The sequence below is a fragment of the Eleutherodactylus coqui genome, chromosome 6, assembly GCF_035609145.1.
Source record: "Eleutherodactylus coqui strain aEleCoq1 chromosome 6, aEleCoq1.hap1, whole genome shotgun sequence".
NCBI lineage: Eukaryota > Metazoa > Chordata > Amphibia > Anura > Eleutherodactylidae > Eleutherodactylus > Eleutherodactylus coqui.
In genome coordinates, this window is record NC_089842.1 from 232,694,027 (window position 1) to 232,714,276 (window position 20,250).

At 43.8% G+C, this 20,250-nt stretch overlaps 1 protein-coding gene across 1 annotated transcript in view; it reads right to left on the reverse strand.

Moving 5' to 3' along the window:
• Window positions 1-308: 308 nt before the first annotated feature.
• The window catches only part of LOC136571895 (Fc receptor-like B), a 121,350-nt gene continuing 101,408 nt past the window's right edge, over window positions 309-20,250 (reverse strand). Inside the window, exons 2-5 of the mRNA XM_066572512.1 lie at window positions 17,610-17,867; window positions 16,946-17,209; window positions 10,750-11,031; window positions 309-403 (exon numbers count right to left, since the gene is read on the reverse strand). Coding sequence (XP_066428609.1) covers window positions 309-403; window positions 10,750-11,031; window positions 16,946-17,209; window positions 17,610-17,867 — 899 coding nt within the window. The remainder of the gene's footprint in view (window positions 404-10,749; window positions 11,032-16,945; window positions 17,210-17,609; window positions 17,868-20,250) is intronic.

Sequence of the window (20,250 nt, forward strand, 5' to 3'; positions counted from 1 at the left end):
AGCCGGCTCCCACTGCGGGATAGCGCGAGGTCAGTCATGATCTCGCGCTATCCCGATGACGTAAGGGTACGTCATTTTGCGCGAAGTACCAGCCTGCCATCACGTACCCTTACATCATGGGGAGGGAAGGGATTAAAAATAAACAGAATAGCCCTTTAAGTATTTCGGACACTTCTTAGGCAGCAACTGGAGGTATAAATTTGGCAGTATTAAAAATGAATGGATGATGATGTTGGATCTTGTAGCCCAGGTGTTACTTGTGTTGTAGATCCTTCTGTTGGCTCCATAGTCTTTATCCATTTTATGTGTTAGAAGATGAGTAGTCCAGTGGTAATTAATACACATGCAAATAATATCAGACGGGCTACATTCTGCCGGGTATATCCGATATTGTTTATGCGGTCTGAAAAAAAAAGAGATCATTGAATTTATTTACAAATGTATAAAATCTGACCATTTCTACTGGTAGAACAGGTTAGGAACTCGAGAGACACCCAGCTAGATGATTTTCTGGACTTTTGGAAGTGTTCAACATTTAATGAAATTGTTAGATGTTTACATTATAGAACGCATGAAAAATGATGGAATCCCCTCAGTTAGGCTAATTACACACTAGCAAGGGTGATATGGGGCCATTAATCATGTCCCCACCATGTGAATTTTCTGCAGATGCGAGGCATGTTTATGTCAAAACAGCCTCACATCACTTTGGGGTAGAAACAATCCAGAGGGTCATGGAGTTTCTCACATTGTTTTCAATGGGAGACCTCACATCACGTGCACCTAGCACTTGGTGCAATGCTGCCATTGGTCCCATCGAAAGCAATGGGCACTGCGATGCAAGAGCAAGCAGGAAGATAGGACATGCCATGATTTGTTTCCTGCATGGGTCGAGGGGTGCTGTCTCTCCTTAACCCATTAAGCACCAAGCACTGAAAATTTACAGTGCTTGGTCCCGGGCTTAAAGCCCACAGTATGTAAAATTACAGCAGGGATTAAAGCCTTCTGCTTCTGCAATCAATCAGAAGCAGGGTGGGTTGTCAGCTGTTAGTCACAGCTAATAATCCAGAGGAGGAGGAAGAAATGAGTTTTAACCCTTTCTGCCTCCTCCTTTCTATAGTACACAGAGCTCAATGAGCAATATGTACTAAAGTGAAAGTGGAAGTGTTTCTTCCACTATGCAAGCCTGCGATCATGTGACTGCCTGACATGATTGGACTAGGAGTTGCGAATTCCGTGGGGAGACCCCTGAGGCGAGCTGGATGCACTAGGCTGAATATCTTTCATAACACCATGTTTTGCAAGCTACTGCACTCTATTTGTGAGCTTGATTTGCTTAATTGGGGCCATGCAGGCAGGAGGTGAATATGGGGTATAAGGAAGCATAGTCTGAAGCAAAGCTAGTTTGCTAGCTCGGCCTATCAAGCCACATACTCTAACTATGCTAGAGGCAGGTCAATTCTAGTGGCTAAATCCATTCCATTCACTTTTAAGCAACTGCATATTGACCCTAATGGATGCTTTTTTATATATTGCAGGGGTTTTTAACTGGCAACTTCTGACTATAGTCAATGTTTATCTACCGCCTCTGGCTAATATTCAAATGCAACATGATAATATGGCTAAGGTATTACTTTTGGAAGTAGCCCCACTGATACTGATTTCAACCATCTTATGGACCTGATACGTGACTGTCTTCGTCACGTATCAGGTTGATAAAGACATCTGTGTCAAAACGTTGCCTTTTTACAACATGGAGCAATAAGGAGAAATTGATTTTATCACACCTTTGATGCTGCCACTACCTCATACATTGTTTGTCTTCATCACGTGACTGGTGGGATCCTAGTTGCCTACATGGGTCTCCGCTTATCTGCTCGAAGAGATATGACGCTTAAGGCACCCACATGACACTGCATACTCTTGCCATCCAGTGACTCATGGTACTTTTTCTAAAATTGATCTGTATTTTGGATCCCCGGAATGTCTTTCCTTGGTATGTGGCATCTCTTATCTGCCCAGAGGCATCTCAAATCACTCCCCACTACAGCTAGTCCTCAATTTGAGAGTGGGGCGGACTCATCCCCCATGGAGACTTAATCCCCTGTGGCTCGATCAGCAGGAAATCTGAATCTATACTGACCAAGAGTCAGAGACTTACTGGGGAGTTAACGCTGCTACAGCATCGAAGTCTATGGTATGGGTGACCTTCAAAGCCTTCAGTAGAGGCTCTTTTACTATGGCCATTTCAGTTTAGAGAAAGTCCCTACAGCAGATTAAAGATGACTTGGAGCACCATCTCTCTGAGGCGGAAGCCTGCTATATTATGACTACTCCTGCAGAAGCAAATCACTTTGCTCTTAATTGTCTGAGGAGAGAATATAGGTTACTATTGCTTGATTACACCAGGAAAAAATGTTTTTGCTCCCAGTCTTTGATCAAAGGGATAAAATGGTTGACTATTAGCTTATCTTGCCAGCAAGGACAACATTATACCCCCAATTGTAGGAATCCGAGACACATCCAGGCCGTGGTTACTGACCCTGAGCTCATCAATAGTGTATTTGCTAACTTCTACACAGATCTGTATACCTCCAAACTCACTAGCCCTGAGGAAACCCTAAACACCTATCTTGATACTTTTACCTTCCCAACATTACCCGAGAGTACTGTGACTATGCTGGATAGTGACTTGGAGCAGCAGGAGATTGTTGAGGCTATCCAGTCTTTCCCTAACAGGAAATCTCTCGGTCCTGACAGGCTCTCCATGGAGTGGTACAAATAAACGCAGACTTTATAGCCCCAAAATTTCTTGTGTTATACAATAGTATCCTTTGGGAGGAGATTTTGCTGGTGACTATGCATGAGACTGTGAAAGCTTAGATTACCAAACTAGGGAAGAACCCAGGGGACTATGGCTTGTACCGACCAATCTCCCTTCTCAATAATGATATTATTATCCTAGCCAAATTATTGGCAATGCATATTAGTAGGGCCCTCAGTCACATTATACACGCTGACTAGTCAAGATTTATGCCGGGCAAGAGAGCAACAATGAATATCAGACGACTTTTTACTAACCTCACACTGTCGCATTCCAACCGAGGAAAACATACTTCAGTCTTTATTGATCAAGCTAAGGCCTTTGACTCGGTGGAGTAGAAATATTTATGGGAAGTGATGACTCGTTTTGAGTTTCGAACAACCTTTATTAAGTGGGTATAAGCACTATATTACTTCCCGTGGCCCGGATATGGACAAACACCCACATATCTGACCAGTTATCCCTTTCTATTGGAATGTGTCTGGGCTGCCCTCTGTCTACAGCACTTTTCGCTATTGCAATTGAGCCACTTGCAATTCAGATTTGAACATCAACGGCTGTTACAGGATTCCAGTTGAGAACTTATGAAAAGTGTGTAACGTTGTACACAGATGATACTCTTCTGTTCCTGCAGAACCCAGAGTCCTCTTTGGCCTCAGTGCCTCAATTTCTAACACCTACGGAGTGTACTCTGAAGTGAAGGTCAACTGGGATAAAACTGGTTTGTTGGTGGTTGGTGCCCCTGTGGTACTGCTAGCCTTCCCTGCCCCCCAGAAGTGGACAAACAGTGTCACTTACTTGGGGATAGTGGTACAGAGATCCATGGACCATTTTTTTACAGCCAATCTTACTCCCCTTTTGAAACTGGCTAGAGATATGGCTACTCAGTGGGCTTTACATCCATTGACCCTAGTAAGTTGTATAAACCTAATTAAAATGAAGCTGCTACCTACATTTTTATATATATTTCAGAACACCCCTATTCTGATCCCTAAAAGATTCTTTATTGCTCACCATAAAATACTACTTTGCATACTGTGGCGAGGCTCCACCCCGAGAATCACGTTTTCAACTCTCTACCTGCCCATGGAGGGTGGGAGGCTGGCCCTTCCCCACTTTCACTGTTATTACCTGGCTAGTCAATTTATATGTGTGAGGTGGTAGCTGTCCTCCACCAATTTTAACACAGTGATGGGACTTGAGCACAGAATAGTAAGCCCAGACCAAAGCCTGAGAAACTTATTGTTAAGGGGTCTAACCTTATGCATGATTACCCTGCTTACACCCATGTGGGTGACTCTTAAAGTCTGACATATCGCCCTCCATTTGATACCCGATGAGACAACCAAATTCTTCCCTCATACTCCTCGATCAACAAAACCAAACCTTCCACACTAGCAATGCATGCCTGAGACAGTCTTCAGGAGGTGTCTTGAGATCCCTACCCTCTCGGACGTTGTGGAGGGTGGCAATATTGGTATTATTTTACCTTGTCACTACCTGGAAGGCATTACTAAAATCATAAGGGCAGCGGCGATGCAGGGAGCGCCCGCGCAGATACAGGCAAGCAAGGTCTGCGGACAACACTGAGCACAGCCATTCTGCGACGGCATAAGGAGTTGGCTGAGGCTGGGAGCGGCGGGACACACAAAGGCGCTGGAGCTACAGGCGGCACAGGACTCCAAGTCCTAGCCAGACCACCGTGGCAACAGTCTGAGTGGTGGCTGAGGCCGAAGCTGCGGGTGAGGCACACGGACAGCGGATCCATTGACTGAGTGGCCGGGTCAATTGCTGGCAGCTAGGGATCTGACAGCCGCCACAGTGCCTGCAAATTAATGGCCGTACGGAACTGTCAGGGAGCGGAGGGACAGCTGCAGGCTCTGAACAGTGTTTTGCCTGCCCAGGAGAGTTAGGGTAAGGTGTTAGTTTTCCTATTAGGCTTACATTATTAGGTGTAAAGGCTTCTGATTTTACACCTAATATGAAAACTAACCCCTTACCCTAACCCTGCTGGGCAGGCAAAAAGCAATACATATGCTGCAGTTAGTACCTTCAAGGATCTTTGAATAGTCACCAATTGGGAGAGAGGGATGTGACAAGGGAGTTCCTACATCCAAGCCTTGTCGCACCCCTAGATTCCTGGTGGTGACAAGATACAATAATACCGGCAATATCTGTACCTTTTCATACCTGCAGACATGTTTTGGCTTCCACAATAGCTCCCTCTTTAGGTACTTCCAACTCTATCATGCCCTCAGAGCCCAATTTGGAGGCTTGAACATCCTCCTCGCCTTGACCCGGCTAGAAGAGTTAGCGCAGACGGCCAATTTTCTGAAGCCCCTCTCCTGTTTCTATAGACAATTAGCTGATATTGTAGCCTTGCCCCACTGAGGTACAGGACTCTTGAGAAATGAGGCTCAGATATACCAGACCTAGACTCAGATGACTGGAGTGGCCTCTTGACCGGCTTTGGGTCTTTCTTAATTATAAATAGAGACAAACTAAAGGCTGATTTACATGGGCCGATGATCACTCAAAGATCGCTCAAACGACAGTTTGAGTGGCAGCTTCGAGCGATCAGCTACTTAATAGCAATTAGGTGTGCAAATGAAGCCTTCACTGAAAGCAGCTAATAGCCCCAAGGCTATTATCTGCATTCAGATCCTTTGTTCTCCAGGGGGAAACAATGCTATCAGCACTCTCCATGGAGAACTGCTGATAAGGCTGACCGACGATTTTTAGGTTGGACTGAATTTAACAATCAGCTAGCAGTGCATGATGGGCACACATTTAGAAGCAACGATTATTGCTAAAACGATCGCCTTTTAGCGATTTTGTAGCGATAATCGGCTCATGTAAATACCAGTCAAATTCCTTAATAGAATCTATTACACTCCTACTCATTTATATACTATGGGGCTATTCCCTAGTGCAGACTGTCCAAGATGTTTGATGAACACAGGCACAGTCATGCATATGTTATGGGAATTACCAAGGAAATTGCCAAAGGCAAGAAATAGCCTAATGGTTATACCCTCACAAACAGAGAACAATAAAAATGTGTACTCTAGTAACATATATGCGCTCAAAGAAAGACAAAGACTTTAAAATAAAGGAATAGGTGGCTGAACAGTATCTTGACTAAGTCCATAAGGGAACTAAGTGTATATTAGCTAGGCAGGTTGTAAGGGCAGTAATCTTTATTACTAGTATAATCACACATCATGCAGTGTTTGGGGAAATGATGTGATTGTAGGCAGCCAATACTGGGGTGCATAGGTTGCCACTTGATAGAGGTGCTATAGGAAGCAGCCAAAGTATAAGCTTTCAATAAATTGCTATTCCGATTGTGCCTTGATCACAATTGTGACAGAAACTGGAATTGTCAGAGAAATCTCTGTATATTGACATAGCATATTGGCTACTATGCTACTGTGCTGCTATGTTAACCAGTGAACTGCTATGCTGATTGTGCATAAATCACAGTTGTGACAGAAGTCTCTGTCAAAACATGAAGAGACTGATTACATGCCCAGCTATCTATAAACATGCTGCATAGTAAAGCCATCCCTAAACCTAATGTAAAAAGCATATTACACGTGCCCTCCAACATGGTTCGCCACTAGGCTTTATCAAGGGAGCTCAGGTAGGCTATAGTGAGAGGAGCGCTGCACTGGCAGCTTTTTTTATAGAGAGTAGGTGGGATCATTAGATTTCTAGCCAATGTGAGGCTTTATCTATGCAGAACCAATGAACAGTGGTTCCATAATGAATGACAACTCAGAGGGAATGATCTAACAAGTGGGATATAGTGGCAATGTATGTCTAATAGAGTGTGGTGGTAAGCCCCGAAAATGCAAGGCAGGGTGTATGTAGTCCCTTTTTCCCATGCACCAGGTGCCGCACATCCTCAGTGGTATTAGGTGATATTAGATATGCAGCCAATAACAAGGCATGGGGGTTCTGTTCTTTCATTTCATTATGGATATTATACAATGTATGCATCCTGCATGTATGGTTGTAAATAGAGATGAGCGAGCACCAAAATGCTCGAGTGCTCGTTACTCAAGTCGAACTTTCAGTGATGCTCGAGAGTTCGTTTCGAGTAACGAACCCCATTGAAGTCAATGGGCGACTCGAGCATTTTTGTATATGACTGGTGCTCCGCTAAGGTTTTCATTTGTGTAAATCTTAGCAAATCACCAAAGTCATGTAAAAAACACAGAAATGGATAGGGCAGGTGAGGAGCAACATGCAGGGCTGCATTTTGGGCTCCGAGGTCTCACTATTAAGCCACAATAGTGGCAAGAGTGAGACACCCCCCCTCCCCCCCGCACTGTCAGCATAACGATCGTTCTCCTCTGCTACAGCTGTAACAGCTGTGGCAGAGCAGAACGATGTTAGCCCATTGAATTCAATGGAGCCGGCAATACAGCCAGCTCCATTGAAAGCAATGGGCTGCCGGCGAGCGCGGGATGAATTTTCGGGAAGGGCTTAAAAATATAAGCCCTTACCTGAAAATCATCCTAAAATGTGTAAAAAGTAAAAAAAAATATATACTCACCTTGTCCTGGCAGAACGATGTTAGCCCATTGAATTCAATGGAGCCGGCAATACAGCCGCCTCCATTGAAAGCAATGGGCTGCCGGCGAGCGCGGGATGAATTTTTGGGAAGGGCTTAAAAATATAAGCCCTTACCTGAAAATCAGCCTAAAATGTGTAAAAATAAAAAAAAAATGTATACTCACCTTTCCGCTGCAGCCAGGTTTCAGCCGCATCTGGTCGGCAGTTCTCCTGAACTGCTTTCTGTAGTATTCAGCAGGTGGGGATTTAAAATCCCCGCCTGCTGAATGAGCTGCCTCTGATTGGTCACAGCCTGACCAATCAGAGGCAGCTCTCACTCACCCATTCATGAATTCCTGAATGGGTGAGTGAGTGCTGCCTCTGATTGGTCCCTGCGCTGAGCCAATCAGAGGCAGCACTCACTCACCCATTCAGGAATTCATGAATGGGTGAGTGAAAGCTGCCTCTGATTGGTGAGGCTGTGACCAATCAGAGGCAGCTCATTCAGCAGGCGGGGATTTTAAATCCCCACCTGATGAATACTACAGAAAGCAGTTCAGGAGAACTGCCGGCCAGACGCGGCTGAACTCCGGCTGCAGCGGAAAGGTGAGTATACTTTTTTTTTTTTTTTACACATTTTAGGATGATTTTCAGGTAAGGGCTTATATTTTTAAGCCCTTCCCGAAAATTCAGCCCGCGCTCGCCGGCAGCCCATTGCTTGGGCTGTATTGCCGGCTCCATTGAATTCAATGGGCTAACATCGTTCTGCCCGGACAAGGTGAGTATATTTTTTTTTTTACTTTTTACACATTTCTGGATGAATTTCAGGGAAGGGCTTATATTTTTAAGCCCTTCCCGAAAATTCATCCCGCGCTAGCCGGCAGCCCATTGCTTTCAATGGAGCAGGCTGTATTGCCGGCTGCATTGAATTCAATGGTCAGTGCTCGTTTAATCGAGATGAGTACCGCGTGTTGCTCGTCTCGAGTAACGAGCATCTCAAGCACCCTAATACTCGAACGAGTATGCTCGCTCATCTCTAGTTGTAAACTGTATATTGTAATTTATATTCATTTTATATATCCTCACTTGAGATATTATATGTAATTTGTGCCTGATTATGTAACCCATCAATAAGCAGCAAGCCGTCTAGATGCACTTTATGTCAGAGAATAGAAATATATAGAATACACAAAAGTATGATAGATGGCAAGATTTTTGTGGACTACCCTAAATGAATGCTGAGAATGATAAATCTGGAGGACTTTTGCTCTTGTGTCTCCTCTCTAAGCAGTTTAATGTCCAGGTCTCCTTTACGTTCATTTACTTTAATCTGACCAATACCAATGGATCTCAGGGAATTAATTTTTCCCCACGTTTTTGAAAATTATGTTATCCTATTGGGGTGTCAGCCTGGTTCTAATGGTACTTTGATATTTGGCGATACGGTTTTGGAATTCTTGTATGTTTTTTCCCACATGCAGCTTAGGACAGGGGCAACAAGCCACATAAATGATGCCTTTACTCCTACACTTCATAAATTGCTGAATATCATATATTTTATTGTCGACGGGGTTCACAAAGTTTTAAAGCTTATTTGATGAACATCCTGTATTTTAAAAACTTGAGCCAATTTGGAAACCCAATGGCAGATTCAGCAATACCAAAATAAAACTACACTGGCACCTCGAAAAAAAAAAATGTTGGCCTGTGTAATTGCTGCGCACAGTATTGGCGGTTATTCTGTGGGTAAAGTAGTTGTTTTATTTGTTGCAATTCCCAGGTTGGAAGTATTGGTCTCCTCTGTTGTAAAGACCAAAGTTAACTTTTAAGAAAAAAGAGAAAGTGAGCGGGTGTCATTAAAGGGGTTGTCCTGCGGCAGCAAGTGGGTCTATACACTTCTGTATGGCCATATTAATGCACTTTGTAATGTACATTGTGCATTAATTATGAGCCATACAGAAGTTATAAGAAGGTTTTCACTTACCTGCTCCGTTGCTAGCGTCCTCGTTCCCATGGAGCCGACTAATTTTCGCCGTCTAATGGCCAAATTAGCTGCGCTTGCGCAGTCCGGGTCTTTTTCTGTTCTCAATGGGGCTCCGTGTAGCTCCGTGTAGCTCCGCCCCGTCACGTGCCGATTCCAGCCAATCAGGAGGCTGGAATCGGCAATGGACCGCACAGAAGCCCTGCGGTCCACGGAGAGAGAAGATCCCGGCGGCCATCTTCAGCAGGTAAGTAAGAAGTCACCGGAGCGCGGGGATTCAGGTAAGCACTTTCCGGTGTTCTTTTTTAACCCCTGCATCGGGGTTGTCTCGCGCCGAACGGGGGGGCTATTGAAAAAAAAAAAAAACCGTTTCGGCGCGGGACAACCCCTTTAATTGTAAAAGATTGGAAAAACTATGATGACCTAAAACTGTGAATGTTGCTAATGTTTCTCCTTTTTTGCATAGTGTTACATAAAATGCCCAATAAACCTTCTTTAAAAAAATAAAATAGAAACATTTGAGCAATGTAGTTAGTATTAAGTAAGTACTTAATACTAACTAAATTGCTTAAATGTTTCTATTTTTTCATATTATATATTTTTTATGTTTTATATATCGCCGTCATATTTTTTCCCATGAGCAAGTCCCCTCTTCCATGTTGATCCATCCACAATGACACCTGCTCACCCAAAACATTTTAATGATTAGTTCGTTGGAATATTACTGGGAAGGTTTAATGGTCATAGCCCCGGGGTGCTCAGCCATTTTGACCAGGTGTTACAGTATTTGTGGCCTGTTTTTCATTTAAATTATATCCCTTTTTCCCAGAGTCGTAGTAATGCTGGCCCTAACTACATCAATAGGGATGGTGATTCAAATTACATCAATACAGTAGGCCACCAGGGATGCTGGCCTTGACTACTGCAATACAGTAGACCACTAAGGATGCTGGAATTACCTAATAGGGAGACCATAAATTCTGTTGGCTCTCATGCCAGTCATGTAGTGCTTCATAATGGTAGAAATCAATTAACCATGTCTATTTTTTTAGGTAAGAAGATGAGTTTTTGACCAAATTGTACATCCTCACAACTTGCCTTTTCTTTTATTGTTTATCGTTAGAACTTATTTTATGAGAAGAGAAGGAAAGTAGTAAATATGTGACCCCAAAAGAATTATGATGTCCAATTGTACTCCTTCATACAATTCACTGGTCACCATAATATTTGGATGTGAAACTTGCACTAAAAATGAAAGCGATAGATGGGAAATATAATATATGAGGGGATTTTACGCTTTCCCCAAAACTCATTTCATCCATGCTCCATGTAGAGAAAGAAGATCTCCCATGTAGAAGACATAACCAGTGCCCATCCTCACCTTTTATCTGCAGTAATCGCTCTCCACTTCTCTTCCTTAGTCGGCCATCTGTAGTTTCTACCTCACATGAATATTTCCCAGAATGCTCCAGCTGAACATTGTAGACTTCATAGATATCATTTATACTAAAGTTCTGAACAATCCATCCTTCTCTGTAGAAAGCAAATCGTAGTTGTGTGTTCTGTCTGGCAGGAGGGAGACGTTTCTCACATGTTAGGGTCATGTTATCTTTCTGAAGCACTGGCTGTGGGGTCACTGTTATTGTCGGAGTCGTGAGCAGCTCTGGAGAAGGAATAAAGTGATAATATATTACTAGGCAGGTTTATTATAAGACAGTAATACTTCTACATCATGGTTAGCATCAAGAAAAGACTTTGATGTGAGTAACATGTCCAGACAAAGCATTTCTTAAAGCTACCCTGAATTCCTCAAAAATTTTCTCAAAATGCAAGGAACATTTCTCATGGTATCCATCACTTCCTGCTGGACTTATGCTGCTCCTCTGATGTATCTCTTATGCAGACCTTTTACACTAAATTTCAACAATTTATCTGCGCCAGAGCTCTTAACTTATTTCCAGTCAAATTTGGAAATGACCAAGAAAGGACAGATCTCTAAATTCTTCCAACAGATGTCCACTAGAATGTCAGTTTCAAAAACCAGGTCTTGCAGATGGTGAAGGTCTGTGATTCCTTCCTTAGAAACTTCGAGGTCACCTCTGTGATGACTTCAAACTGTGAATGTTGGAGAGACTTGGGGGCTGTTTATTGCTTTTGCTCACTATGTCATATATGCCATTGGGAAGTTCTGGCCATCCTGCTCGCCTTTCATAGCAAAACTGCAATCATAACTTCTCTCCAGGATGTTGTCTGATGTTGTAACTTCCCAGAAATATATACCGATCTCCATATGTATTGGATATACCATACCCCAAACATTCCATTCTTCTCTGCAGAAAGTAAACTGTAGCTCTATGTTCAATCGGTGTGGACAAAGACTCGTGTCACATATCAGGTTGGTGGGATGCCTTTCAGTCGCTGAGTATGGGGTCATACTAATTTCTGGAGTTGTGAACAGTTCAAAAAGTGATAAACTTGATTGGAGTGATGTCTTAGAGGAATCCACCTGCTTCTGATTTAGTTTACATGGTGGCAAAGGTTACTATCACAATTCTTAATAATCATTAAATCAATGTGGATTATGCCTACTGTTCATCACTTCCTGGAAAACATTTCTATTGGAGGGGTCTGTACATGTCTGGTAACACTTTCCAGGATATTAATGTATGTATAGACAATACCCAACTTCAGTTGTGCAGGCTGATATATTGATGTGGGGGTTGTTTTAATTACCAATTACCCAAATAACTGATTGTTCTTTAACTACATAAGACAAGATCTGCTATATGTTGATCTACAGGGGGTCTGGAAACTCTTCAGACTCTCACTTTTTTTACATTTTGTTATGTTGTGGCCTTGTGCAAATTTTAAAAAGTCAAGTTTCTCCCCATCATTGTGCACTCAATACACTGTAATTATAAAGTGATAACAAAATGTTAAAACTCTTTGTACATTTTTAAAAAAATGAAAAAGTAACATTCGCCAAGCCAATAAAATAAGTATTCAAACCCTTTGGTATGTTGCTTGAAATGTAGCTCTGGCAGCCACCCATTTCTCTTGATCATCTTTGAGATTTTTCTAAACCTTGATTGTAGGCCACCTGGGGTAAATTCAGTTGATTGGACATCATTTAAATGATATACAGACAGGGGGAAGCTAAGATCTCACAGCTCTCAATGCAAATCAGAGCCAAAACCACGCCATGAGGAGGAAAGAACTGCCTTCAGAGCTCTAAGACAGGATTGTGTGGAGGCACAGATCTGGAGAAAGCTACAAAAACATTTCTGCTGCCTTGAGAGATTTCAAGAGTATGGTGAGCTCCATAATTCTTACACAGAGCCGACTAACCCACCGAACTAAGTAATTTGGGGAAAAGAGCCTTGGTAAGACAAGTGGCCAAGAACCAAATGGTCACGCTGGCTGAGCTCCAAAAATACTATATACAGATGGGAGAAACTTCCAGAAGGTCAACCATCACTGCAGCACTCCACCAATCTAGGCTTTATGGCAGAGTGGGCAGAGAGAAGCCTCTCCTCAGTAAGACACATGGAAGTCACTTGGAGTTTACAAAAAAGCACTTAAAGGACCCTCAGACTGTGAGAAACAAGATTCTCTGCTCTGATGAAACCAAGATTGAACTTTTTGGCCTCAATTCTAAGTGTTATGTCTGCAGGAAACCAGGCACTGTTCATCAGCTCAAAACAAGAGAGGGTTATCATTAGCTCACCACCCAGTGTGTTATATTGAGTAGCCTGAAGGTAGATCCACCCAAAGCTCGGAAATTAATTAAAAACATGAAATTAACCCAAGTTCCCTGAATGCCAATGTGAGAAATGGAATGAATCTGACTGGTCACGTGCAGTAGAAGCTGTCGCTCCCAATACATGTTCAGCCATCCAAGCTTTAAACTTACAGGTGGTACATGTGTAGTGAGCTGCAGTGGGCAGATGTAGCTTGGGTGGGTTCTGCTAATTTAGGCTTAGTCACAATGGTGGCTACTCTGCGTGGAAGGAATGCCCTCGCAGTAGGCGGATTATACAATGGCTGCTCTGTGATTGCAGCTGTAAAGTTCAACTTGACACCAGTGCCTCGGAGTGTGATGTAATGATGCAATAAAGAGTCCAGACCAGAAAGCTTTTGTAAAACTGGAGGCACACATTTTACTGACACTTGCAATGGAACAATTCAAATGGTTAATTCACAATTTAGGCAGGCAGTAGTAAACTTCCCCAGTTCTTTGTACGATCATAAGCAAAACATTCTAGGACTTCCCAAACTTTCTCTCTCTCTTCCCTTATAGAAGATAAACTTGTTAAACGAGGGTAGAGGATGGTGACTTGTGGAGGAATGGAGGTACTGATGTGGGCCTGAAGGAGAGTACTCTGACAGCTGGCTAAGCAAGGACTGTTTAAACTCACGGTTTGATTTACTGCTTTCTGTCCAGCCTCTATGGGGTGAGCCCTGTCTCTGGTTTCTTCCAGCAGGGTTGAAAAAGACTCTGTTCCTTCCTAAATGCAGTCAGATTTAGTTGCTTTCCGACTCCCGGTTCTCCCCTCTCATTCTGCGCTGCCCTGATGCTTGTGGGCTCCTAGCGCCCGTCCACTCTCTCCAACCTCCAACACGCTACTCCTCACTTCTACTGGCTCACTTCCTCTGCCACACCCTGCCTTATTTAAGGGCTTAGTTCAACTCCTGCCACTCCACCAATCAGGAACTTTATATGCCGACAGCCAATCAGAAGTGAACGACCCCCAGGTAAACTATTTTTAACCCGTTATTCAGGGTAAACAGTGTTTGTCACCTTAGGGGTGCCTTCTATGTCCCTGTAGGAGGTCACAGCAAGGTCCCTAAGACTTAGTGAAGCTTGTGACTACCCTGTATGGTCCTCTGGGCCCCTACACATGACATACAGAACAGCCTATAAGGTAGACTACATGACATGTGTTACAATTTATATATGAAGATATAAAATAAGATTTTTGAGCCACATCAGATAAATAAGAAGTGGACTTCTTAATGAATGTGAATGAACCACAATGGCTGAAGCCATATCTATAACAGCCCCTATTGTTGGAACAAGGAGGTACGTATCTAGGGAGTTCTGAAAAGACCTGGTGATACAAAATCGGACAAGGACAGAGATTTTATAGCTACACACCGAAATCCATTTGTGAGAATACTATAAAGGATTTCAGCCCAAATCAGTACTGGAAGATGATTTTAAAAATTACTATAATGTGATTGCATTGAGTAGAAAAAGTAGTGTAAAAGAAATAAGTGGATCTGCATTTAGATTCCACAATGCATTGGGCACAGATGAGGAGTGCACAAAAGTACCCCCGTTGAGCAAACCCATGATGGAGCTTTCTACATAATTGTTGATAAAGAGGTACAAAAGAACATACCTTCCTTTAATGACATGAGTCAGATGACAACTCTTAGCGTATAATATGGTGTTGCCAGATGAAGATTTTCTGTATACAGAAGAGGAAACCCTGTCTGATATAACATCCTTAAATAATTGAAAATCCAAAAAATAAACGGAAGGAGCCTCAAAAGGGCTAATCAAATGGAAATGATCATTGTTTGAGTTGAGATAGGCCAAAATATTATGGGCCACTTTTGCATCTCATCTCCATATAAGGAGAAGGTTGTCAATATAGCTACCATACCACACAATAAGATGCCTTTAGAGCTTGGTGGTCACATGTAGGTGACGCTTCTCCGACCAGGCCATATAAAGGTTGGCCAATGAGGGAGAACATTTTGCCCGCAACTTGACAAGCGGGTGGCTGTAGATAAAAAAACATTATCAAACATAAAAACTTGCTAGACTTGCTTAAGTGATAGGATACAACTACCAGGAGATCTGTGTGTACGTGATGCCTGGAGGTCATACACCCACAGTCCATGTAGGTTTTTGAGCATTTACTAAATGAAGGTCTTTCTTTGGGAATCATTAACGTGAAACAATATGAATATTTTTTAGTTCAGTATCCGAAAATTGCCATTTTCCAGGCTTTTCTCGAAACTCACAAGAATATTTTTCCCTACTCTTCACCCCGATAATTTAATATGTCCACTCTTTGTTAGAGAAAGTAGGTGAATGGATGGATATTCTCCTTTGGCCAAAGAACTGTTTAAGGTTATAGAGGGTTTCTCGTCTTTATGGATTTATCATGGTTAGCATTCGATGTTGTGTCATTGTACACATCCATCCCTCATAACAAGGCTTTAGTAGCTGCATCATATCATCATTGCCACTCATCACTTGCCCAATGCCATCTCTACAGTGAAGCCTGGTGGCGGAGCATCATGCTGTGGGATGGGAGACCGGTCAGAGCTGATGGAAAGCCGAATTTGGCAAAATATAGAAATAATGAAATGCAGATCCAGAGCACAAAGGACCTCAGACTGGGCAGAAGGGTCACCTTCCAACAAGACAATGACCCTGAACACACAGCTAAGCCAACACAGGAGGGGCTTAGGGACAACTCTGTCAATGTCCTTGAGTAGCCCAGTCAGAGCCCTGACCTGAACCTAATTGAACATCTCTGGAGAGACCTGATCATGGCTGTCCACAGACGGCCCCCATCCAACCTGACAGCTTGAGAGGATTTGCAGAGAAGAATGGCAGAAAATCCCCAAATCCAGGTGTGCAACTCTTGTAGCATCATACCAAGAAGACAGGAGGCTGTAATCACTGCCAAATATGCTTCAACTAAGTCCTGAGTACAGGGTGTGAATACTTAGGTCAATGCAAAATGTTAGTTTTTCAATAAAAAAAAAAATACCAAGATTTCTGCAATTTTGTTGTCCCTTTGCCATTATGGGTTACTGAGTGCAGAATGATGGGGAACCCAAGGCCACAACATAACAAAATGTAAAAAAAAAGTGAGAGAGTCTGAAGACTTTCTGGATCCCCTGAACTGCTGAGACATGGCCAGAAGCTGAATGTGAATCATAATATGTATAATCATATCATCATTCACTATAATACACTCAGCTGCTGCAGAACCTCCTGTTGAAGAGAGGGAGAAGAGATTCCTGATATGAAATGCGCGATCTTCTTAATCTTCTTATTACAAAAAGGGGCTGAGATTTGTATCATGAAGTTTTGCAGAAGCTGAGGGATACATCATGAAGTTCTGCAGCAGCTGAGTTGTGTATTATGATCTAAGGTGACTGGAGCAAAAAAAAGTCTAAGGTACAATAAGCTGCTGAAGAACCTCTTTTTCACGAGATGGTGAGCACTACAATCAGTGGTCGGCACAGAAGAAGGAACGTTCTGCAAATAAGTTACACAAATGTTATTTGCAGACAAGTCAGTAACGGAGCAGTGTTATGTAATGCCCAGTATGAGTGTGATAATCCTCCGTTCCCTCCGCTGTATCCGTCATTGTATTTTGATGCAGTTTCTTGCAGATTTCCAGTTTGTAGAATTTCACCCCAAATTTTCCACATCTGAACAAAACCTCAGTAAGTAATAATCACAGATGGCCGGTCAGGAGACAATGTGACTCCATCAGTACACAGACGCTGCCGGATAATTGTTATATAACTGATCCTGGACTTACCTTCCACAGATACTGTAGCTTCATCATCATCATGTAGGTACTGCAGTAAATCATGATCGACTTCCTTTTGACATCTGTAAGTCCCGGCAGTCGTCCCGTCTACACGTCCTATATAATATTCTGCATTATCTGTCCAGCCTCTAATGACTCTGTTATCTTTGTAGAATCTTGTCTGTCCTCCAGGGAATATAAGATGCTGGTGACATGTTATATTTATGTCATCTCCTTCATAGACATATAGAGGGGTCTGCAGGATGACCCAACCTGTAGTATAGCATGATATAAGATGAGGCGACATATATGATGTGTTATCAGTCTGTGTGATATAATGTGTTACCTTGTGTCTATTAGAGATGAGCGAGTATACTCGCTAAAGGCAATTGCTCGAGCGAACTCGAGATTGCAGGTTCGGGTGCCGGCACGGGGGAGCGGTGAGTAGCGGCTGTCAGCAGGAGGGAGCGGGGGGGAGAGAGGGAGAGAGAGATCTCCCCTCCGTTCCGCCCCGCTCTCCCCCACAGCTCCGTGCCCGCTGCCTGCACCCGAACCTGCAGTCTCGAGCGGGGGAGATACTCGCTAAAGGCAATGCTCGCTCGTGCAATTGCCTTTAGCGAGTATACTCGCTCATCTTTAGTGTCTATATGTACGCCCCGGTAGATTTACTCACCATTACTAACGTCCAGTCCAGCAGGGTCACTTATTTCTCCAGTACTGGTCTGACATCGGTAACTTCCACTGTCTGATGTTCCAGCTCTTTGTATTGTATAGGACTTTCCATTGTGTACAGGAGAATAGTCTTTGTACCATATATAAATCGGCCCCCCTCCTACAGTAGAGCCCCCATCACAGGTCATCGTTATAGACTCTGCAGTAAATATCTTCTTGTAGTCTGGAGAGAAGGTCACCGCAGGTCTGATGGCGGCTCCTATAAGACATCATGTATTATATAGAGCACTTGTAGACACAATGACCTGCACATTCTTCATATCTTCATAGTACAGATTAGGACCATAACATGTACATAATGTGCAGTCCACATAGAAACAGCCATCATCTGCCGAAACCACCAGGTCTACAGCTAAATCACCAACCCCATAAACCACCAGGTCTACAGCTAAATCACCAACCCCATAAACCACCAGGTCTATAGCTAAATCACCAACCCCATAAACCACCAGGTCTATAGCTAAATCACCAACCCCATAAACCACCAGGTCTATAGCTAAATCACCAACCCCATAAACCACCAGGTCTACAGCTGAATCACTGAACCTATAAACAGTGATGAGTGATTAGTGGAATAATCGGTTTGTGTCGGTATCGGGACAATTTCATAAACATCATTGTGAATCGGGATGGCTGTTTCCAAATCCCATGAAAGTCAATGGGAGTAAAAACAAACAAACGCCCACATAGGGTCTCCTAGATCAAAAATGACCCCAGGAGAGACAACAAGTGAGGTGCTTGTTTTTAAGAGCAATGCCAAAAAATTTCCAAGGCCAAATTCTACCAGATGAACAGAACTGTCAGGTGACGTTCCATGAGGCTGTAGTACCATGTACTTCTTGGAGCACTAGTACTCTGTAAATGTGGGTGTTTGGCTGGCTGATGGTGTGGATTGCTCCAGCCAGCTAATCACTTGGGGGCTCTTCGCACGGACTGCCCGAACATAGCAAGAACACTCCAGCATGGGCCTGCTCGAAGGAAAAGCTGTAGAAAACTCTCTGCTTTAGAAAAATGTTGTTTTGGTTAAATAAGGAGGAGAAAACATGGAGGAAGCAGGAAAAGGAGAGCAGCAGCCGTTCCATCACCAGCAGCAGCAACACCTTTAGGGCAGATCTGCAGCTCCATATTTCCATATTGACGTATTGTTGCGTCCTCAGGCTGTGCAACCTCCATAATACAAACAAAAGGCACAACTGTGCAAAAGGAAACCTAAAACTAAGGGGAATTCTCTCCCTATAGTCCCCTAACCCGGGAGGGGGCCCTGCCTACTCGGCGGACAGATGGCTCTGAAAAGTGCAAGCCCGCACGCGTGCCTAGGCCACAGACAAGTCCCTGTGAGGGAGCCCTAGCACCAAAGAAAGGAAAAACAAATAACCAAATTAAGCAGAAAAGGACTTAGCTGGAGTAGAGGAGCTCCAGCCAGGATGTAGCCGCAACTGAAGCATTGACCAGCACAGGGATCAATGCTAGCACTGTTTAAATAGGAGCCAAGGTACTCAGCACCAGGTGCTCACTGACGTTACTCCTGCAACTATCAGGCCCCTCAGCTCCAGGAGAAGCAAGGGCACACCCAAAACCTGGTCTGGCCTGCCAGCCCGGTGCAGGCCTCAGAACGGCTGCAACAGTATTTTTCACTTGCGGGAAAGTAGGAGGAGGAAACATGGAGGGAGCAGGAGAAAAAACAGTACGTTCTCCACTACTACCACCAGCAGCAACAGCACCTTGAGGCAGGGGCGTACCTAAAGGCTCAAGAGCCCGGGTGCAAAAGTTCAGCTCGGGCCCCCCCCCCCTCCCTTCCCTTTCTCACCACGTACCCATTCCTAAATCGTGCTGCATACAGCTGCAAGATGAATTTCCACACATGAATTAGCCCCATTAACGCATTTCCTGCACTACATGAAAATTTGTTTGTAGCCCCTTAGGCCACTCTCACATACACACAAACTGCTTTTTATCGCGGTACACTGCTCCCATTGATTTGAATGCGATTACTCAGACGTGAGCTCGGAAGCAGTGATTTTCAAGCGCTATCTGTCCTGTATTTGTGTTTTCTAACACACCTCCCCCCACCCATCATAATAATGGGGTGCATTAAAACTGCTTTACCATGCGTTCAAAAATACTGCTCAAAATTGAGGTAAAAAACCCACGATTTTAAGCTGTGTTTTCTGAACGCACGTCTTAGAGCAGCCTTAGGCCTCATGTCCACGGGGAAAATCAGGCCCGCTCCGGATTCTCCATGTAGAATCTGCAGCAGGTCCCTCCTGCCCCGCGGACATGAGCGCTGAAAATAGGAATAAATAAGAATAAACTCACCTCCCACCCGCTCCGTTTCTTCTCTTCGCTGCTGCGTCATCTTCTCTCGTCGCGGCCGGATCTTCTTTCTTCGGCTCGGTGGATGTGCATGATGACGTCGGTGACGTGCCCCGCGCATGCGCCGGGCCGAAGCAAAATGATCCGGCCGCGACTGAGAGAAGATGGTGCCGCGGCGAAGAGAAGAACCGGAGCGTGTGAGTAAAATCAGATTTTTGTGTCCCGCGGATCCGGACGGCTTCCATAGGCTTCAATAGAAGCCCGCGGGA